Here is a 22,897-nt window from a genome sequence, read left to right as displayed (position 1 = left end):
ACTAAAACTGCAAAAATCAAACTTATGATCTATCAAGAGGTAACAAGATGTAGAGCTGGATGAACACAGCAGACCAAGCAGCATCAGAGGAGCAGGAAGGGTCGAGGCCCGAAACATCAGCTTTCCTGCTCCTCTGATGCTGCTTGGCCTGCTGCGTTCATCCAGCTCTATACCTTGTTATCTCAGTTTCTCCAGCATCTGCAGTTCCTACTATCTTATGATCTATCAAGTCAGATTTAACTCAGAGATCCAACTTGTCCAATAGTTCCATCAACAGGGACTATAACATTTGTAAAATGAACAGCAATTTCATTGATACATATATTATTCTTACAGGGTGAGTGTAGATAGAATTTCTTCCCTGGCTGGTCAGTTTAGAGCCAAGGGACATAGTCTCAGAATAAGGGCTAGGCCATTAAAGACCAGGTTGAAGAGGAATTTTGCTCAGAAACTTTGCAATTTTCTACCCAGGAAGCAGTGGAAGCTCAATGATTGAGGATTTTCAAGTCAGAAATCAGTAGATTCCTGGAGATGAATGACATTATGGGAACTAGGAAAAAGGTGGGAAAGAAATGGCCATCCATCAATTAATTGAATGACAGAGCAGGCTCAGGGGCTCAATGGTCCACTCCTACTCGAGGTTGAAAGACTTTCCTCATCTCCTCCATCTTCAAGTCCAACAATGTGAGGACCTGATAGACTTTGTCACAGATTGAGACCATCTGATCACTTGTCTCTGTATTGTCCCTCCCTCTCCAAGCTCACCAGGACAAACTGCCTCTAAAGTTCTTATTCATATCATTCTCTAGTTTCTTTCCTATCTCCCAACATGCTTTGTCAGTGCACGACTTGTGCATTTGACCCACTTTTGAGTCCCTCAATCCTATTCCTACAAAACATCTAGTCCGACTTCCACATGTTCAGTGAAATTGTGAACTCCTCACTCTTCCTTCTTGTTCTGTCTCTCTCACCTGCAAGGAATCGGACACTTTGGGATAACTTGGTTTTCAAGGGTAGTGAGTGCCTGGAACATGTTGCCAGAGCAGGTGGTAGAAGCAGACAGAATGGCAGCATTCAAGAAGCACCTGGATGAATACATGGCTAGGAACAGAATAGAGGGATACAGATTCTGTAACTGAGGACAGTTTTAGTATAGAAGGGCAAAATGAGCCTGTTCCTGTGATGCATTCTTTTTTGTTCCTTATTTCGTCTTCATTGATTTTTTAAAAGAGGTGACTAAGGTAGTGAACAGGAGAATATCTGTGGATGAGATAGGGTCTAGGCCCGAAACGTCAGCTTTTGTGCTCCTGAGATGCTGCTTGGCCTGCTGTGTTCATCCAGCCTCACATTTTATTATCTTAGAATATCTGTGGATGTTGTTTGGACTGACTTCTGGAAGGTATCTGATAAAGTCACATGTAAAATACTGTAAATTGAGGAAGAGGCCCGAGGAGCTAGGGCAAACTACATTTGGATGAAGGAGTGGAAGGGTGGATTAGTAAGTTTGCGGACAATATCAAGGTGGGTCAAGGTGTGGATACTGCAGACAGCTGTTCTAGGTTGCAAAGCGACATATGGAGTTTAACCCTGAAAAATGTGATGTGATTCATTTTGGAAGGACAAATTTGAAAGCAGAATACAGGTTAACAGAAAGATTCTTGGCAGTGTGGAGGAGCAGAGGGATCTTGGAGCTCATGTCCACAGTTCGCTGAAGGCTGCCATCCAGGTGGATAGAGTTATTAAGAAGGCGTATGGTGTGTTAACTTTCATTAATAGAGGGATTGAGTTCAAGAGCTGTGAAGTTATGCTCCAGCTATACAAAACCCTGGTTCGGTCACATCTGGAGTATTGTGTCCAGTTCTGGTCGCCTCATTACAGGCAAGATGTGGAAGCATAGGAAAGGGTGCAGAGGCGATTTACCAGGATGTTGCCTGAATGGAGGGAAGATCTTATGAGGAAAGGTTGAGACAGCTCGTGCTTTTCTCTTTAGAAAGACGAAGGATGAGAGGTGACGTGATAGAGGTGTACAAAATGATCAGAGGTATAGATAGAGTGGACAGCCGGAGGCTTTTTCCTAGAGTGGAGGTAGCAGTAACAAGGAGGCATAGTTTTAAAGTGAGTGGAGGTAGGTATAAGGGAGACATCAGAGGTAGGTTCTTTACTCAGTGTGGCATGAGCGTGAAATGTATTGCTGCAGAGGGTAGTGGAGTCAGCCTCATTAGCAGCATTTAAGCAGCTCTTACACAGGCATATGGATGATAATATAAGATAGGGGTGGAGATTAGATAGGCCTTAGGTTTAGGTTAAAATTTTGGCACAATGTCGTGGGCCGAAGGACTTGTACTGTGCTGAACTGTTCTATGTTGTACTGTCATGGCTGGGAAATTGGTTGGTTGACAGGTAACAGAAAGAAGGGATAATTGTAGCTACTCAAATTGGCAGAATGTGACTCATAATGTCCTGCAAGGGACAAAAACAAGTTGCTGGAAAAGCTCGGCAGGTGTGGCAGCATCTGTGAAGGGAAGAACAGAGTTAACATTTCGGTGACCATTCCTCAGAAGACGTGATTTGATCATGATTTTCAACGTATTAACAGGCAAAAAAAGTGTAGATAAATTATATCCACTGCTTGATGTACTGGAACTAGATAGCATAGTCTTAGAATTTGTGCCGGACCATTTAGGACAAATGTTATGATGAACTTCTACAGATAAAGGTGGTGGATGCTGGCACTCTCTTCCATAAATGATAGTTGATGCTAGATCAAGTATTGATTTTAAATCTGGGATAGATGATTTTTTTATTAAGTCGAGATATGAGCAATGAGTCAAAGTCGGGCCGTGGGTTAGCCATTATCTCACTGAAGAGCTTGAAGGACTGATTAGTCTACTCCGGTTGATAACAAAGTGCGGAGCTGGATGAACACAGCAGGCCAAGCAGCATCTCAGGAGCACAAAAGCTGACGTTTCGGGCCTAGACCCTTCATTAGAGAGCTCTACTCCTGTTCCTTTGTTCTTGACTCTCCCAGTTTAAAGATTGAATCCCAAGTCCATCTCCCCCATCTGTTCCCTCCATTTCCAGTTTTCACCCTCCCCCTCTTTATCAAGCTCCAGACTAAGAATCAAATAATTGTCCCTCTTGGTCACGTGGACTTCAGAGGTACCGCCCACTAATTAGACGCATGCGCATGAACCCCGTTGAAACAAGATGGTGGATATGAACTAGACTATGTGCGTGAGAAAATCCTTCAGATTTTATCAACCCGGGACCTACAGAGTTTAATTCGCTGTTTGTGGCCTACAGTAGGTGTTTAGGAATCCTCGCTGTAATGTTGTTGTTCATAATTCCCTCCGCGTCGCCGCCATTTACTGGCCGCCTGGCGATAAACCGATCAGCTCCCACGCCCGTCACCGGCCTCGCAAATGCTCAGAACGTAGTACAGCAATGCGCAGCGGGCATAGAGCGCATTCACCATCGCGAGACATTGTGGGTAAATCTTCGGCCATTACTCATCTTGTCGGCTTATAGTTATTTATTCAAGAACAAAAACGGAAGTTGCTGGAAAAGCTCAGCAGGTCTGGCAGCATCTGTGAAAAAAAAGTCTTCACAGTTAATATTTTGGGTCCAGTGACCATTCCTCAGAAATGTTAACTCGAATTTTTTTTCTTCACAGATGTTGTCGCACCTGCTGATTTCTTCCAGCGACTTTATTGCTAATTTACAGCATCTACCGTTCTTTCGGTTTCTATTTATTCAGTGTCTGTTCCCTTCTGCTCAGCCTCCACAAGCTCCACCGCAAATGCTGTGCACTGGCTGCTGGTCTCTATGGTGAGCTTTGCTGCTACTGTGTTCTGTTGTTCTTCAGTTGCTGAGATGCTGGTTTCACCTGTTGAGGTATTCTGGGCCGACATTGACCTCATCGATAGAGGGAAAGATCATGTGTTAATATCTTTGAAAACATGGTAGAAAATGGTGAACATTATCAATATTTACTTCTTGTCAGTCTCTCACAAATTGAATATAATAGTAGCAATAATTTGTTTGATTATTTTTAATTGGTGCTTTTTCTAAAAACAAAGTCCTGTTTCTTGCTTTCCTTTTCAGAACTCACATTCAACACCTGCGTTCTTTCCTCTGATTCTTGAATGGCTGCTGACAGGTCTTGTTGACAACTGGGGATTGATTGTCCTGGAAACTCTCAGGAAGCAGAGTGAGGGAGCAGAAGTTTCTGTCACTGATTGCGAGGTCACAAAGTGAGTGGGGCTGATTCTGAGGAAGTTTAGACCTGACTATCCTTTGAGGACTTTGAGGGGCTCCAGCAAGGGAGCAACCTTGACATTTGAATGCCTTGGGCCATGACGCCAGTGTATTTTTTGCTGCATGCAGACAGGTGTGAGGTGCTTGTGGGGGGTGGGGGTGGAGTGGCCTGTGCCCCATTAACAACAACTGTAGTTTAGGTGGTAGCACCATGTTCTCTGATAGAGGAGTTAAAAAAAGGATGGCGCCGTGGCTCAGCAGTGAGCACTGCAGCTTCACAGCGCCAGGGACCTGGGTTCGATTCCTACCTAAGGCGCTGTATGTGTGGAGTTTTCACATTCTCTCCATGTCAGCATGATGCTCTGGTTTCCTCCACAGTCCAAAGTTGTGCAAGTTTGGATTGGCTACACTAAATTGCCCACAGTGTTCAGGGATCTGTAGGTGAGCTGCATTAGTCACGGGAAATGCAGGGTTACAGGGATAGGGTAAGATCTGGGTGGGATGCTCTTCAGAGGGTCGGTGTGGACTTGTTGGGCTGAATGGCCTGTTTCCACACTCTGGGGATTCTGTGATTCTATAGTTTTAAGGTCTGGAACCTGGGTTGACTGGGCAGGTGAGTCACTGTAAATCACTGTTAAATAATTTATGCTGTAAAATTTAAATCAAGATTCATTTTCTCAATAAACTGATTAAAATGGATCAGTAGTTTCACCTTTTGGCGGGAGAGAGAGAGTGTGGAATGGGAATTTACAGCTTTGAAGAAACAGGAGAGGAAAGAAATGTTTCATAGAAACTGGACTTGTCTGTTCTAAATTTTTAATCTGGACTAACAGTGATGTCTTTTATTAACTCCTTTTGCAGGGGATCAGGGAAGATTTCTAAATGAACAAATCAAGCCAATCATCACTTTGAGATCTGCGAGGATTTTTAAATTTATCAAGAACAGCACATCATTGGTCTTTAAATGTGGAGAGAGAAATGACGGGAGACATACACGACAGTGAGTGTCCAGTTATAGAGTTTTAAAAATAAATACACAACGTTCACAGGAGATGAAACCATGTATGTGTTCTGTGTGTAGACAAGGTTTGAACCAATATCCAACCTGAAGAAAGACAAGGACACTGGCACCATGGAGAAACAGTGGAATTGTGGGGACTGTGGGAAGGGATTCAATTACCCATCCCAGCTGGAGATTCACCGACGCAGTCACACAGGGGAGAAGCCATTCATTTGCCCCATGTGTGGGAAGGGATTCACATCATCATCAATGTTACATATCCACCAGAGGACTCACACCGGGGAAAAACCATTAGCTTGCTCCATGTGTGGGAAAGGATTTAATTTTCTGTCCCAGCTGCTGAGGCACCAGCTGATTCACATCGAGGAGAGGCTGTTTAACTGCTCTGATTGTAAGAAGAGCTTTAAAAGACAACAGGATCTGGTTAAACACCAGCTCGTTCACACCAAGAGACAGTTCAGTTGTTCGCACTGTAGGAGGGCATTTAATCATTCAGGGATCCTCCTAAAACACTATGAGGTTCACACTGGGGAGCAGCTGTTCACCTGCTCCGTGTGTGGGAAGGAATTTATTCGGTTATCTCACTTCAATTCACACCAACGTGTTCACACTGATGACAGACCTTTCAACTGTTCAGAATGTGAGAAGGCCTTTAAAACAAGTGGTGATCTGCTGAGGCACCAGCGAATTCACACTGAGGAGAGGCCATTCACTTGCTCCATGTGTGGGAAGGGATTTCTGTGTTTGTCCAATCTCACTTTACACCAGCGAGCTCACTCTGACGAGAGACCTTTCCAATGTTCTGACTGTGAGAAGAGTTTTAAAACTACAAGGGATCTGCTTATGCACCAGCGTATTCACACTGGGGAGAGACCATTCACCTGCTCCCTGTGTGGGAAGGGATTCACCCGTTCATCCCACCTCCTCACACACCAGCGTATTCACACCGGGGAGAGGCCATTTACATGCTCTGTCTGTGGGAAACGATTCACTCGACAATCTCACCTCAATTCACACCAGCTTGTTCACACTGATAGCAGATCTTTTCAATGTTCTGAATGTGAGAAGACCTTTAAAACCACAGGCAGTTTGCTGAGACACCAACGTATTCACACTGGGGAGAGGCTGTTCATTTGCTCCGTGTGTGGGAAGCGATTCGTTCAGTCATGCCACTTACGGACACACCAACGTGTTCACAAATGACTGCAGGGGATGGATTCTGTTATTGCTGGTGATCATTACAAGCAAGTTCATTCTGACAGCTGGAGTTTTATATCTGCTGATGTTATTAATCCCATAACTGAACTGGAATTTAATTACTGTAACAGATCACAATACACTAATGTAATTTGAAATAGTGTGTCAGGTTCTTAGTTTCTCCAAAACGATGTCCTGTAGATGATGGCACCGTGTTCAGGCCTTTTCTCATTTCTAGTTCTGGATTCTTTCTATTCTCATATTTCAGTTACTCCTGTGGACAAGTCCAATTCCCATTCCATCCAGAGTGTCTCTCTTAATCGTGTTATCCAGCAAAAGTGTTAGTAGCCGGGATCACTAAAAGCAAAACCAAGTCTGCCCATCACTTTCAGCAACAGACTTGATGTGTGTTCCACAGCAAACATCAATTCAACTCACTGTGTGTTAAACTTACAGGTTGGAATCTTCCCAGTCCTGAACGATGTAAACAAAGCTAAATCAGTTGGGTAAATAAATAAAGGTTCGAAAAATGAGATTTCCCAATGTCAAGGAATGAACAGTCAGATTTTGCACCTAATGTTTTAATAGGGAGATGAGAATCATGTTGGTAAGTAGTGAGAGTCCTATTTCCATGCACTTACACCTCAATATTATCTATTCTCAACTGATTTATTTGCAATTTGATTTTCTCCCATGCGGCAGAGAGAAACGTGGTGTCGATGATTTCCAACACGATAGTTTGAGCAGGTACCTGGGCTGCCCAACTTGTTCCTCCAGATCTCTATCTCCCCTCTGCATGAATACATTAGTAGGAAATCAGATCACTGAGACATCTCAAGCACTTTTCCCAGTCTGGGCAGAGGCAGATGATCAGATTGTTTTAATTTCAGTGACAACAAAGCTCCTCACACTTCTTGTTAAAGGTGAGCGTGGAAGGGAGAGGGACAGCAATTCAAAAGGGAATCACCAGGGTTAGAGACAAAAATATGATACTGTGTTTGATCCAAAGCTGCTTTATTTAATGTTTGTCTATGTAAACATATAACCAAACACGTGGTTATTAAAAATAGGCAGCTATGAACAGTGTTCGCTCTTGGATGTGATTAAAAATAACAATCCAATCACTTTAATTTCTTCTGAAATTGGTGACTCAGCAGATATGAGACCTATCTAAATCCCTTCCCACAGTCAGAGCAGGCAAGGGCTACTCCTCAGCATGAACACAGTGGTATATCAACAGGTGAGAGAAACCCTTCCCACAGGCAGAGCAGGTGAATGACTTTTCTCTGGTGTGAACTTGATGATGTACAGCGAGGTAAGATGATCATCCAAACGCAGCCCCACAGTCAGAGCACCTGAATGGTCTCTCACCAAGTTGAAGGAGCAACAGCTCTCCCAGAATTTTTACAGCATTTCCCACAGACTGGGCATTTAAAAGGCCTTTCCTCAGTGCGAACTCGCTGCTGTGTCAGCAGGTTTGATGAATTGATAAATCCTGTCCCCACATTCCATGCAGGTGAATGGCCTCTTCTCAGTGTGAACTATCTGGTGTCTCATCGGGGTGGATGATCGAATGAATCCTTTCCTACATTCCGAGCAGATGAATAGTTTCTTCCCCAGTGTAGATGACTGAGTTAATCCTGTCCCACACTCAGAACAGGTAAATGGCCTCTTCCTGGTGTGATTGCACCAAATACATTTTCAGCTTTGATGGGGTGAAAGACTTCTGTCCCACAGTGCCAACATTTCCATGTCTTCCCCTCTGTCGGAACCTGTTTATGTTCTGACAGGCTGGTTAACTGGTTGAAGCTTTGACCACACGCAGAATCAGTGTATGGTTTCTGCTCACTGTGAATGTTGCTTTCTCCTTCCATGTTCAACATTCATGGTTGTGACATGTTTGACAACTCTCTCAGATCCTTATGTAGAGTTTGATTTCAGTTTCTTGACTGCAAAACCTCAACTTCTAAAAACTCTGTGCAATTGATTTAGACAGAACAAAGGGAGTCATACAGAAACCACAAAATGAAAAATACACATGATGCAATGTGAACTGGCTGAAGCTTGTAATTTGCAGAGTACGTGGTAACAGCAGTGTCATTAAATAAATTCTAACTATTAACAATTATATGGAAAGACGAATTTGTGAAGTCAGCAGCATTCAGTCAGGGGAATAGGCAGCGGTGAAAACCTAATTTAGGCAGTTAGGAGATGTAACAGTAAAATACAAAACAGAGCTAAAATACAACCATTATCAGAATAGAGGAAGTTAGATAATGGCAGAGAGGAGATCTGGGAGGGCACATGTTAAACAGAGCAATGGATGGACAGGGATTCAGATTCAGTGAGAGAGAAGCACACAGAGCACAGAATTTATATGTACAGAGATCAAGGGCAAAGAGAACAAGAGATCATACAAATAGTGTGAGTGGAGTGTCAAATAACAAGTCCCTGCAAATGATCTGAAGTGTTAGATGATGTGAGTAAAGTGTCCGCAGCTGAATAACAAGGTGGGGGAGGTAGATAAACTATAATCCAATTAAATGAGGCAGAGAGATAATTACACAAACTTAAAAATAAGGTGGTGCTGGAAACAAACCAAATGACTGGAATAACGTGATAGATTATAAGAGTGACATGCCGAGGGTCTAACCAAAATAACGAGTAAAACTAATTAAAGTAGACGGATCAAAACTATTTACCCAGTTGATGGTGACCAAAGAGGACAGTAAAAAAGATTTTACAGAATCAGAACCATGTGGTGGGGTCACAGGTAGCGTGACATGAACCCAAGATCATGGTTGGAGCCATCTTCATGGGTACAGAACGTGGCTATCAGTTTCTGCTCGGCAATTTTGCGTTGTTGTTTATCTCAAACGCTGCCTTGGATGCTGCTTACCCGAAGATTGGAAACTGAATGTCCTTGACTGCTGAAGTGTTTCCCAACTGGGAGTGAACTTCCTGTCTGGCAATTGTTGTGGGGTGTCCACACATCCGTTGTTGCAGCATCTGCACTGTCTCACCAATATACCATAATTGGGGCATCTCTGCCTGCGGCGTATGAGATACACAACATTGGCTGCGTTCATGTGAGTATTTACCATGTACATGATGACTGGTGTTGTCACATGGCATAGATGTTGAAGTCTTGCAGAGGTTGCTGTGGCAGGGTTGTGTGGTATAGTGAGTGATGTTCTTCTGAAGACTGGGTCGTTCGCTGCGAATGATGGTCTGTTTCATGTTTGGCTGTTGTTTGAAGGCAAGAAGTGGAAGCATAGGTATGATCTCGGTGAGATGCTCAACGTTATCCATGACACATTGAAGGCTGCAAAGAACATGGCATTGTCATTCTGTTCCGGGGACATACAGGTCGATGAAGGGTAATCTATCGGTCACATCCTGTGTCCATCTTCTGAGGAGGTTGTGGCAGGGTTGTGTGGTATAGTGATTGATGTTCTTCTGAAGACTGGGTCGTTCGCTGCGAATGATGGTCTGTTTCATGTTTGGCTGTTGTTTGAAGGCAACAAGTGGAAGCATAGGTATGATCTCGGTGAGATGCTCAACATTATCCATGACACATTGAAGGCTGCAAAGAACATGGCATTGTCATTCTGTTCCGGGGACATGCAGGTGATCAATGAGTTGAGCCTCGTGTTCCTATTCTTATGAGGGCATCCTTCAAAATCTTTCGGTGTCCGTCGCATTCCTCCTCATCTGAGCTGTGTATGCACAGGGCTTGTCTGTAGTGGATGGCTTCTTTAATATGTTTAGGGTGGAAACTAGAGAAGTAAAGCATTGTGAAGTTATCCGTGGGGTTGTGGTGGAGCGTGGTGTCCGTCCTTGATGGAGATGCGTGTGTTCAAGAATGAGAGTGATTCTGAAGATTAATTCATGGTAAGTCTGATGGTGGGATGAAGCTTGTTGATGTTGCTATGTGGTCATTTCAGTGATTCCTCACCATAAGTCCAAAGGAAGAAAATGTCAGATGTGTCTGGCGTATATCATTGGTCAGAGGTTCTGTGCAGTGAGAAAGTCTTGCTCGAACTTGTGCATGAAAATGTTGGCATATTGGGGTGCAGACTTAGTCCCCTTGGCTGTTCCATGTGTTTGGATAAAGAACTGGTTTTCAAAGGTGAAGATGTTCTGTTAGAGGCTGAATTGAATGAGCTGTAGGATGGCATCTGGAAATTGGCAGTTGTTGGTATTGAGTACTGAGATTGTTTCAGCAATGTGGGGGATGTTGGTGTAGAGTGCTGAAACATCCATTGTGATGAGGAGTGTTCCTGGTTCAACTGATACGTGGGTGCTGAGTTTCCATTAGAAATCTGTAGTGTTGTGACAGAGTCTGGGTGTTCCTTGTACAACAGGTTTCAGGATGCCCTCAGCATAGCCAGAGATGTTGTCACGCAGGATCCCATCACCTGACACAGTGGTGTCACAAGTCTGTTGGCTTTGTGTATCTTCAGAAAGCAGTAGAATCTCCCATGTGAGAAGTATGCTGGATGAGAGTGCACAGGATACTCAAAGTCAGGATCGAAGGTGTTGATCAGTCTGATGGGTGTGTTCTTTGATTAGTTTGTACCGCTTTCAATTATTTACTTCTTTGTTTGGACCCTCAGCATGCGACACCTATACCAATTATATTATTCAAGTCACTTGATTTGTCTTCAGAATGATCTTATTTTTAATTTTTTGTAATTATCTCTGCACCTCATTTAATCAGATCATAGGTCATTCCTTCACTTGTTGTTCAGTTTTTGATACTTTACTCACACCATCTAACACTTCAGATCACCTGCAGGGACTTATTTATCAACTCTCCATTCACAACATCTTTTGATCTCTCTGCCCATAAATTGTGTGCGGTGTGCGGTGTGCTACTCTCTCACTTCACGTGATGAAGTGGCTGCGCTCCAAAAGTTTGTGATTTCAAATACACCTGTTGGACTACAACTTGCTGTTGTGTCATTTCTGACTTTGACCACCACGGTCCAACACCGGCACTTTCACATTTTTTTGGAGTAGTAACCACCTGAGGAAGAGGAGGAAAATGAGTGGGGCCTGAGGTCCGTGACCACACACCTGGCCTGCAGCTTGGAACCCAAGGACACCGTCAATAAGCTCAGTGATTCCTATTGGCTGCTTCAGGCAAGCCCCATCCCCAATTGTGAACATCAAGATGCAGAAGTCGTCCACCTCTCTGCAACATCTGGGAGCAAAGTAACGTCTCCCCTTTTTGCATTTCTTTTCTCATCCTGAGAGGGACGGTGGCAGAACTGCTCATGTCCAGCAACTGGAGGGAGAGGCAGCGAATCCAGGGAGGAAGCATAGTCTGTTATCATTGGTTCAAGTATGTCTCATAAGTTGAGAGAACAAATAATGGCAATAAATTTATCACATTTATGTGCCTGCCTAAAAGGGTGGCCTCTTTCCTCATTAAAGGATTTCTCTCAGAGATGGTCAGAATTTAAGGGGCAGTCAATTAGAAATAATGGACTGCATATAATACAAGTATATGATACACTAGTATATGCATATACATTTAGGGTGGGAGCCTGCATGAAAATTTTCAGACTTGTGCATCCTGGACAGCAAACACTGAGCACTTAAACCGAAAGAATTATGGATGCCGGAAATCAGAAACAAAGAGAGAAATTTTTGGAAAAGTTCAACAGCTCTGACTGCATCTGTGAAGAGAAATCAAAGTTAACGTTTCAGATCCAGGGACCCTTACTCAGAACTGCGTACAGAGCAGAAATCTGTTGATCAACATGAATTTTTGCCTTCTGGAAATTGAGTGTGAGAAGGAAGGCAGAGTGTGTGGGAAGGTGACTACCAGCATTTGCAATTAATCAAGGGTCAAGCAAGGGGATTAATCAAGAACAGTCAGCATGCATTTTTTTCAAGGAGAGTTCACGTCTGACCAACTTGATGCAAGTTTTTGATGAGGTTTCCAGTTGTGTCGATGAGGATAAAGCCTTTGATGCAGCTTCGTTGGACATTAGTAAGGCTGTTGATAAGGTCCTACGTGGGAGACTGATAGGAAAGGTAAGAGCCCATGGGATCCACTGAAACTTGACAAATTGAAGCCACAAATTGGCTGAGAGGCCAGCAGCAGCAGATGATGGTTGAGGGATATTTTTTCAACTAGAAGTCTATGTCCACTGGGATCCCACAGTGGTCAGTGTTGCTGTTTATGGTTTATATAAATGATTCAGACTTGAATATAGGATGGTTGATCAGTTAGTTCATAGATGATACAAAAGTAATGGGTGGTAAATAATGTGGCCAGCCTTCGCTTACAGGAAGGGGTAGACAGGCTTGTCAGATAGGCTGTTCAGAGGTAAATAGGATCAGTTTGGATCTGTGAGAAGCAACATCTTTGGACAGGGTAATTGGTGATTGAATTCGGCTGTTGACCAAAAGATTACTGGTTGACAGGCTTCCTTCCCTGGCTGGTCGATTTCATTTTTCCTGTCAGCATACTACATGACACAGTCTTGGATTGTCAAGGGGGATTTTGGCTAGAAAACAATTTCACTCAAAAAGTGCTCACTCCACACTTATCCTGCGAGAATGTAAACAGACAGTTTGTAATGTTTCTAAATTAAACCTGTTCCTCAGAATTACTTCTGACAGTTTCCTCACCACCAAGGTGAGACTGACTGACTTGCAGTTTCTTGATTTATTCCTTGCTCCCTTCTTGAATAAAATTTCAATAAACTGTGACTGACTTTCTGTCCTCTAGCACATTTCCTGTGGTCAGAGAGGAAGTGGAAGTTTTTGCAAGTGACCCCGCTATTTTTTCACAACAACATGGGATACATTTCATCTGACTCTGCAGGTTTAACCACATTAAAGCCTTCCAGATGGCTCAAAACCGTCTCTCTTTCTGCGTTAATTTCTTTAGGGACAACAGCAGTAATGTGTGTGTGGAACCGGAGGATGTAGGAGTGGTTCTAAATGAATATGGAATGTCAGATTGCATGACTGAGAGTGAGACAAATCAGAGAAAGGTATGTGATTGAATTTAATGGGCTTTACTTTATTCCCCCATTACCCTTTAACCATTAATGTACCTATAAAACAACTGAGCTTTTTCCTTTATTTTAGCTGGCTGTATCAATTCATGTTCCCCTAACTGCTCTCCATTATCTCCCCATTTAAGTTTCAGGTTATACATTTACCTGAAATTAACTGAGGTATCCCCCTGCACACTCTGGCCAAATTATATTTGTTCTTGAGGCCAATTCTTGCCTTTTTCTGTAACAATCCTGAATCTTTCAAAAAGGGTTCTGATAACTGTCTTGAAAATGCTCCCCGACTGAGACGACCACTTTTCCGTCTTTGTTACCTAAAGTTAAGTCCAGGACGTCCCCCTTCTACATACTGACTTCAAAAGCTACCCTGGATTTATTTTAAAACTTCCTCTAACTGTGTTAATCACAGTGTAAAAGGTTTAATGTGGGAGAAGTGGAAATCCTGCTCTTCACAACCCTATTGCTGTTATATTTCTCTGAAATTTGCCTCCTTGCCAGCTCCACTTGTTTCACCCATACAGAGTTATTTAAGCAGTTTTGTAAGGTGTCAACTCTCCTTATTGCTGAAGTACAATTGCGACACCTCCTCTTCTTTTGCCTCCATCGGTGTCTCACATGAAGACTGTGTCCAATCCTTACTCTCTCCCTCTCTCAACCATGTCTCAGTGACAGTAATGTTATCATATCCCATTTTAAAGTTGAATTCTCAACTCTTCTGCCTTGTTCATTAAACTCACAGCAATAAAATTAATGACATTCAATCACGTCAAAATCCCTTGTACCTCATGTCGATGCCTTTCTGATTTATAATTATTGTTGATTCTTCTCTGTTCTTCTTACCCTTTTGGACATTCCATGTGGATCCCACCCACTTGCCTAGTTATGTTGCACATGTCCCAACAGCACCTGTAACTGAATATCCAGCATTTTAGGTTATATCTCACTCTGGATGTGCCTTCTCCCAACTGTTCACGTGAAAGGCTGCTAATTATCTTAACTGTAAAGGCATTCAGAATTACACAAAGATTTGATGCAACTTAGTTTTAACAAAAAGGTGACGTGTATTTTTTTTTCCAAAAAGAGGTAACTGAACCTGTGGTGTTTAAAAACATCATCAGAAACATGATTTGGATTTGGATAACAATACCATCAAAATGACAAGGGAACTCATTGTTGTTGAACCAATCCTGATGAACCTCAAAATCATTTTACAAACAATATGCAGGTGGACAGTCTTTACCCAGCATAAATGTGTTGATGTTCAGCCGCATTGCAGTTATTTTCAAAATCTATCTTACACATACACAACTGTATCAATGTTTTATCTGCAAGGTCAGATCGTCTAATGCACCAGGGTTTAATAACATCAATACAAACAGCTTGGTGACCATGGTTCATTCCTTGGTGTGAGTAAAAACAAAAATTCTTCACCTGTGGTTCTGCGAATTTGCTGGAGTGTTCGTAAACAGCAAAGCGTTTTTACAAGAACACAACATGTGAATGGAATCCACCCAGTGTCATTTCGCTGGTGTGTTAACAGCTTGAAATCTTTTTCCACATACAGAACAAATGAATGGTCTCTCCATAGAGTGAATGGGCAGGTGTATCAGCCGGTTAGTTGACTGAGTAAATGTTTCTCCCCGGTGTGAATTCGCTGATGTCTCCGCAAGTTGGAGGATTGGGTAAATCCCTTCCCACAATCAGAGCAAGTGAATGGTTTCTCGCCAGTATGAACTCGTTGGTGTTCCAGTAGTTCAGATGAGCAAATAAATCCTTTTCCACATTCAGAACAGGTGAATGGTCTTTCCCCGGAGTGACCTCGCTGGTGTATCAGCAGTTTGCATGACTGACTGAATCCTTTCCCACACAGGGAGCAGGTGAATGGTCTCTCCCCAGTGTGAACTCGCTGGTGTATCCGCAGACTGGATAACTGACTGAATCCCATCCTGCACTGGGAGCAAACAAATGGTCTCTCCCCAGTGTGAACTCGTTGATGGATCCGTAGGTTGGATGACTGACTGAATCCCATCCCACACTGGGAGCAAGTAAATGGTTTCTCCCCAGTGTGAACTCGCTGGTGGATCCGCAAGTTAGATGATAGGGTAAATCCCTTCCCACAGTCAGAACAAGTGAATGGTTTCTCCCCAGTGTGAATTCGCTGGTGTTTCAGCAGACTGGATGAGTCAGCAAATGGTTTCCCACACACTGAGCAGGTAAATGGCCTCTCCCCAGTGTGAACCCGCTGGTGGATCTGCAGGCTGGATGACCGAGTGAATCCCTTCCCGCAATCAGAGCAGGTGAATGGCTTCTCCCCAGTGTGACTGCGTTGGTGAAGCTCAAGCTTGGATGGGTAAAGAAATCCCTTCCCACAATCCCTACATTTCCACTGTCTCTCTCCAGTGTGACTGCACTGATGTTTGGACATTTCAGATGACTCTTCACAGACTTCCACACACAGATGGTGTTTCTCCTCACCTTAACGGTACTTCTTACTTCACTGTTAAAAATACTGAGATAATTAGGTTATGATAAAAAGAAAGAGTGACTGTCAGATATGGATGTGGTTTCATTTGAAATCTCTAATTGCAAGTCAACCTTTCAAACACAAAACAAATGCATTGGCAGAAACAAGAACACACGGGTTGTGAAACTGAGAAAAACTAATCTGGTCAGTTGTGGAGATGACACTGAGGGAAACTGCTGGATTATCATCAAAACCTTGTGGATTCTTCAGGGAAGGGAACCAGTCTGTGTTTGGACAAAACTACAGAGATAGAGGTGAGGCGAGGCAGGCATGAAAGATAAGCCCCTTATAGATCTACAACTCAATCTTGGTCCTGTTTTCTCCCCATATCCTTCAATCCTTCCGAAGAGCTGAGAACGACTGCATAATCAACAAAGTAGACAGGGTGGTGAAGATGGCATTTGGCTTGCTTTCATTGGTCAGTGCATTGAGTATAGAAATTGAGCCTGGGTTTGGCCAATTTTGGAAGACAGCGATCAGTTCTGGTCTCCCTGCTGTAGCAAAGATGTTGTTAAACTTGAAAGCATTCAGACAAGATTTACGAAATTGTTGCTGGGATTGGAGAATGAGTTACAGGGAGAGGCTGAATAGGCTGGGATGTCAGAATCAGAGGAATGATCTGAAAGTGGTTTTTGAAATCTTGAGGGACATGGTAAGGGTTAATAGCCATGGAATTTTTTCCAATGTAAGGAGGTCAAAACGAGAAGGCATAGTTTTAAGGTGAGAGGGAAAGATTTAAAAGGGACCTACGGGGCAATCTTTTCAGAGACAGGATTTAAAGGGATATGAGCTAAATGCTGACAAATGGGACTAGATTAGTTTAGATATCTAGTTGACATAGACGAGTTGGACGGAAGGGTCTGTTTGCATGCTGTGTAATTCCATGACACTAACTGCTTAAGCAAAATGGTGGAAATCTGAAATAAAATCAGAAAATGCTGGAGCCATTCATTAGGGCCGACAGCATCTGAAATGGTAACAGATACAGGAACCATTTCAACCTTGAAGAAACATTTAGATGATCACACAAGGCACCACAAGATAGGTTACAGACTGAGTGCTGGAAAATGGGACTAGAAAATATATTCTTTCCTGAAGAAGAGTCCAGACCCGAAATGTCAGCTTTCCTGCTCCTCTGATGCCACCTGGCCTGCTGTGTTCATCCAACTGTGCACCTTGGTATATCAAAAACAGTATAGCTGTTTGAGGAGGATAGTGGCCACAGGGGCATCCTACACTTCCTTTCTGAGCATTTTACTTTACCTGATGCTCACCTACTTTTTTTGCCTGTATAATTCTCATCCGTGGTGAGACCAACTCACTGTCCATGATATTCTCACTGCAGTTGATGCACCACAGTGAGTCTACCCACAGCCCCAAAAAGCAGGTAACGAGTAGCTGCAGATGGACACACTTCCTGTACACATAGCCGTCAGGGACACTGGAAGCCTCTCCTAATCCTCACGACACAAGAGGAACACACCAGGTGTCTGAGGTCTCCTGTCATGACTTCTTTATAAATTAAGCTAGTTACACCCTTTAAGAGAATTTGATTGAGCTAAGGATCTTCTTTCATTTCAAACAATTGTATTATAATCAAAAGCCCCTGCTTGGACAGAAGCTGTCCAAAACAGTAAGAAAATACTTGGCAAGTATTACTTACCAATTGGCTCTTTCCACTGGGACTGTATCACTTTTTGAACCAGCCAACAGAGACTGAGATTCTTACTCAACTTTCAGCTTCACCTTTTCTCTGTATCTCCTCATCCGACTCCAAACAACTTTCGTTGAGCCAAAGAGCCTTCTTACACTAATTGTCTGCTCACACTTACACTGACTTCAGCCTCCTTTAATGCTCCACTGCACCTCAAAGGGAGCTCAGGGGACCACATCTCGTCTTTCAGTTCAGCCTTTGATAACTCCCCAGACTCAACATGGACTTTAGAAGTTTCAGGATTACTGAGTTTTCAGGATCTGGAATACTCCACATGAAAGTAAAGCTGGAATTCGAGTCCATCAGGAATATTAGAAGGAAATTTACAGCTATTTTAGAACAAGGAATTTATGGGTTAAAAGCACAAAGGTGGTGTTTGGGACCAAATAGGACAGTTCTTTCAAAGAGATGGGATGTAATTTGGATAAATCTGTGCTCCCTCACAGGCTAATATCTCCTTCCTCACTTGCAGGGCCCAGAACTGAACACATACCTCAGGGATGATCTAAACCACAAATTTGAAAATTTTGTTGTTTTTCAATTTACAAACATATCAGAAATACTTTCCAACAGACAAACCTCCTTCCTTACACATTCAAATGCCAATGATAATAAAATGTGAGGCTGGATGAACACAGCAGGCCAAGCAGCATCTCAGGAGCACAAAAGCTGACGTTTCGGGCCTAGACCCTTCATCAGAGAGGGGGATGGGGGGAGGGAACTGGAATAAATAGGGAGAGAGGGGGAGGCGGACCGAAGATGGAGAGCAAAGAAGATAGGTGGAGAGGGTGTAGGTGGGGAGGTAGGGAGGGGATAGGTCAGTCCAGGGAAGACGGACAGGTCAAGGAGGTGGGATGAGGTTAGTAGGTAGCTGGGGGTGCGGCTGGGGGTGGGAGGAAGGGATGGGTGAGAGGAAGAACCGGTTAGGGAGGCAGAGACAGGTTGGACTGGTTTTGGGATGCAGTGGGTGGGGGGGAAGAGCTGGGCTGGTTGTGTGGTGCAGTGGGGGGAGGGGATGAACTGGGCTGGTTTAGGGATGCAGTGGGGGAAGGGGAGATTTTGAAACTGGTGAAGTCCACATTGATACCATATGGCTGCAGGGTTCCCAGGCGGAATATGAGTTGCTGTTCCTGCAACCTTCGGGTGGCATCATTGTGGCAGTGCAGGAGGCCCATGATGGACATGTCATCAAGAGAATGGGAGGGGGAGTGGAAATGGTTTGCGACTGGGAGGTGCAGTTGTTTGTTGCGAACTGAGCGGAGGTGTTCTGCAAAGCGGTCCCCAAGCCTCCGCTTGGTTTCCCCAATGTAGAGAAAGCCGCACCGGGTACAGTGGATGCAGTGTACCACAATGGCAGATGTGCAGGTGAACCTCTGCTTAATGTGGAATGTCATCTTGGGGCCTGGGATGGGGGTGAGGGAGGAGGTGTGGGGACAAGTGTAGCATTTCCTGCGGTTGCAGGGGAAGGTGCCGGGTGTGGTGGGGTTGGAGGGCAGTGTGGAGCGAACAAGGGAGTCACGGAGAGAGTGGTCTCTCCAGAAAGCAGACAGGGGTGGGGATGGAAAAATGTCTTGGGTGGTGGGGTCGGATTGTAAATGGCGGAAGTGTCGGAGGATAATGCGTTGTATCCGCGACACATCCCTCACACCCCGCCCCCGCCACAACCGCCCCAAGAGGATCCCCCTCGTTCTCATACACCACCCTACCAACCTCCGGATACAACGCATTATCCTCCGACACTTCCGCCATTTACAATCCGACCCCACCACCCAAGACATTTTTCCATCCCCACCCCTGTCTGCTTTCTGGAGAGACCACTCTCTCCGTGACTCCCTTGTTCGCTCCACACTGCCCTCCAACCCCACCACACCCGGCACCTTCCCCTGCAACCGCAGGAAATGCTACACTTGTCCCCACACCTCCTCCCTCACCCCCATCCCAGGCCCCAAGATGACATTCCACATTAAGCAGAGGTTCACCTGCACATCTGCCAATGTGGTACACTGCATCCACTGTACCCGGTGCGGCTTTCTCTACATTGGGGAAACCAAGCGGAGGCTTGGGGACCGCTTTGCAGAACACCTCCGCTCAGTTCGCAACAAACAACTGCACCTCCCAGTCGCAAACCATTTCCACTCCCCCTCCCATTCTCTTGATGACATGTCCATCATGGGCCTCCTGCACTGCCACAATGATGCCACCCGAAGGTTGCAGGAACAGCAACTCATATTCCGCCTGGGAACCCTGCAGCCATATGGTATCAATGTGGACTTCACCAGTTTCAAAATCTCCCCTTCCCCCACTGCATCCCTAAACCAGCCCAGTTCGTCCCCTCCCCCCACTGCACCACACAACCAGCCCAGCTCTTCCCCCCCACCCACTTCATCCCAAAACCAGTCCAACCTGTCTCTGCCTCCCTAACCGGTTCTTCCTCTCACCCATCCCTTCCTCCCACCCCCAGCCGCACCCCCAGCTACCTACTAACCTCATCCCACCTCCTTGACCTGTCCGTCTTCCCTGGACTGACCTATCCCCTCCCTACCTCCCCACCTACACCCTCTCCACCTATCTTCTTTGCTCTCCATCTTCGGTCCGCCTCCCCCTCTCTCCCTATTTATTCCAGTTCCCTCCCCCCATCCCCCTCTCTGATGAAGGGTCTAGGCCCGAAACGTCAGCTTTTGTGCTCCTGAGATGCTGCTTGGCCTGCTGTGTTCATCCAGCCTCACATTTTATTATCTTGGAATCTCCAGCATCTGCAGTTCCCATTATCTCAAATGCCAATGATATTCAGATTCTGATGACTCTGCCCACTGTCAGAACTTGTTTTTGAGATCCTGGTCTGCAAAATATTCTTAATTAATATCCTGTAAAATGAATTTACAGTAGAAAAATCATCGTCAATCTAGGACAAAAGTGTAAAAAAACCAACATTTTTCTTGATATCTATTTATAGAATAAATGCCCCTCTTTAAATTGCCCCGCCCCCACCCGGGGAAGAATCATGCGCGTGCGCAGTTACACCATGCCCCCAATAAAGATGGCGGTGGTTACCGGGACTTATTATCGCCTCAGGCCTGCATCGTTCTCCCGTTTTCTGCAAACGCGGGACCGTGAGTTTCTAATTCACGTCCAGTGGCATATACCGGGGGTTGATAAAACCTCCTAGTCCGGACTCCATTTTCCTCCTGGTGTCCACTGATTCTCCCACATTCCGGACTCCGTATCCGGCACTCGCTCAAGCGCCAGTCACGCGGCATTACGCATGCGCTGTTAATGCACACGTGTCGTTCCTATGGCCCCGCCCCTCAATCACTCTCATTGGTTGAAGCACCACCTGCTTCTGCCTGGTCCGCCAGGTCTACCCGTACACCTCCTGCGGGCTGGTGAGCTGCGGTCACTCAGCCGGGCCCTATTGTGAGGGGACAGGCGGCATCCTCCCTGTCTCTGCCCAGGGATGAGCTGCATCATTAATAGGGCAGTGCCACAGAGCACAGGGGGGTTGGTGGCTATTCAGCCCGTTGGGGCTGTACTCTCTTACTCGAGAAACTCAAATCTATCCCCAACTCCCATGCACTTTGCCCACAGCAAAAATCATTCCTTAAAAAGTTGTTCCAAATCTAAAAAAAACAAAAGAACGGCGGATGCTATCAATCAGAAACAAAAACAAAGTTGCTGGAAAAGCGCAGCAGGTCTGAGCTCAACAGAACTGAGCACTGAGGAAGGGTCACCGGTCCCGAAACGTTAACTCTGTTTTTCTTTCCTTCACAAATGCTGCCAGACCTGATGAGCTTTGTCCAGCAACTTTGTTTAAGTTCCGAATCTATTTTGAGAATAATTGTTGCATCTGCACCAGCTGCTTCTCGGACTGTTCCAGGTGCTCGGAACTTGCTGAGTAAAGTAATCTTCACATTTTCACCCTGCATTATTTGCCAACTATCTGAAAGCTTTGTTCTGTGGTGACCAAGCATTGTGACAATATTAATAATCTCTCTCTTTGCAGATAAAATATCTTGAAATCAAATCTGCACCTCGACTGGATCACTGCTTAATGTTCTCTGTCCACTACACGTCCAATTTTGGTGTCATCTGCAAGAACATAGAACAATACAGCGCAGAACAGGCCCTTTGACCCTCGATGTTAGGTCGACATCCTTCCTATAGCAAGTAGACCAAATTCGATTGCAGCATTCCAAAAGCAGCCTAACCAACATCCTATATGGCTGCTTAGTGACCTCTCAACTTCTACACTCCATGCACTGACCAATAAAGGCAAGCATACCAAATGTCTCCTTCATATCCTTTCTACTGGTGGCTGTACTTTGATGGAACTACGAAACTGCACTCCAGCGTCTCTTTATTAAGCAACACTCCCCACAACTTTAAGTGTATACGTGCTGCCCTGATTTGCCTTTCCAAAATGTAACACCTCACATTTATCTGACTTAAACTCCATCTGCCACTCCTCAGTTTATTGGCCCTTGTCAATGTCCCATTGTATTCTGAGGTGACCTTCTTGGCTAGCTACTATACCTTCAATTACTGGAAAACTTACTAACCACACCCTCTATTTTCATATCCAAATCATTGCATCACTTCAACTCCCCCTCCCACTCCCTGGACGACATGTCCATCCTGGGCCACTTCCAGTGTCACAACCACACCACCCAGAAACTGGAGGAGCAGTCATTTTCTTAGTCACCCTTCATTCATGGGATCTGAGCTTCACTGCGCAGACCAGTATTTGTTGTCCATCTTTACTTGCTCTGAAGAGGGTGATCTGAGCTACCTTCTTAAAATGCACAATGCACATGGTGTGGGTACACCCAGTCCCTTCAGTTAGGGTGTCCTGGCATTTTGATCCCAGGACAGAAGGTTAATGGGAATAAATGGCAAACAAGCAATTCAAGGGCAATAGCTGCTGGCCAGCTTGTGAAAGCAACATCCCACAAGTAAATAATAAAAAAAGTTCCAAGTCAGGATAGTATGTGTCTTGGGAGTGAAGAGTTGTAAGTAGTGGTGTGCCTGTTATCCTAATTGGTGGCAGAAGTTGTGGGTATGGAAGGTGCCGTGAAAGGAGCATTGGTGAGTTACAGTAGTGCATCCTAGAGATACTGCACGCTGCGTTTCACTGGTGAGGGGAGTGA

At 44.7% G+C, this 22,897-nt stretch overlaps 2 protein-coding genes and 1 long non-coding RNA gene across 11 annotated transcripts in view; 2 read left to right on the top strand and 1 right to left on the bottom strand.

The window, feature by feature from the left end:
* Positions 1-3,180: 3,180 nt before the first annotated feature.
* Positions 3,181-8,962, top strand: LOC125449046 (zinc finger protein 229-like). Of its 9 annotated transcripts, none has more exons than XM_048524629.2 (4): positions 3,188-3,230; positions 3,674-3,828; positions 4,105-4,253; positions 5,119-8,961. In XM_048524629.2, exon 4 carries the CDS (start codon positions 5,390-5,392, stop codon positions 6,479-6,481), a length of 1,092 nt encoding a protein of 363 aa, XP_048380586.1. In that variant the 5' UTR covers positions 3,188-3,230; positions 3,674-3,828; positions 4,105-4,253; positions 5,119-5,389; the 3' UTR covers positions 6,482-8,961. The 9 variants fall into 9 exon arrangements, with proteins under 9 accessions (XP_048380589.1, XP_048380586.1, XP_059497869.1 ...); XM_059641886.1 differs by lacking the exon at positions 3,674-3,828 and having other exon boundaries at positions 3,192-3,302; positions 5,119-5,257; positions 5,339-8,962; XM_048524626.2 differs by having other exon boundaries at positions 3,192-3,302.
* Positions 8,963-12,492: 3,530 nt separating this feature from the next.
* Positions 12,493-22,897, bottom strand: part of LOC132206766 (zinc finger protein 420-like) — a 58,972-nt gene continuing 48,567 nt past the window's right edge. Inside the window, exon 10 of the mRNA XM_059641725.1 lies at positions 12,493-15,990. Within this exon, the coding sequence (XP_059497708.1) occupies positions 15,122-15,990 (869 nt within the window). The 3' untranslated portion in view covers positions 12,493-15,121. The remainder of the gene's footprint in view (positions 15,991-22,897) is intronic.
* LOC132206817 (uncharacterized) lies at positions 20,688-22,036 on the top strand. The gene is made up of 2 exons (XR_009443175.1): positions 20,688-20,863; positions 21,754-22,036. It is a non-coding gene; the product is annotated as an uncharacterized LOC132206817 (long non-coding RNA).

This window comes from Stegostoma tigrinum, chromosome 43, assembly GCF_030684315.1.
Source record: "Stegostoma tigrinum isolate sSteTig4 chromosome 43, sSteTig4.hap1, whole genome shotgun sequence".
Lineage (NCBI taxonomy): Eukaryota > Metazoa > Chordata > Chondrichthyes > Orectolobiformes > Stegostomatidae > Stegostoma > Stegostoma tigrinum.
The sequence above is the reverse complement of the archived record's forward strand: the minus strand, read 5'-3'. Positions and strand labels throughout refer to the sequence as shown.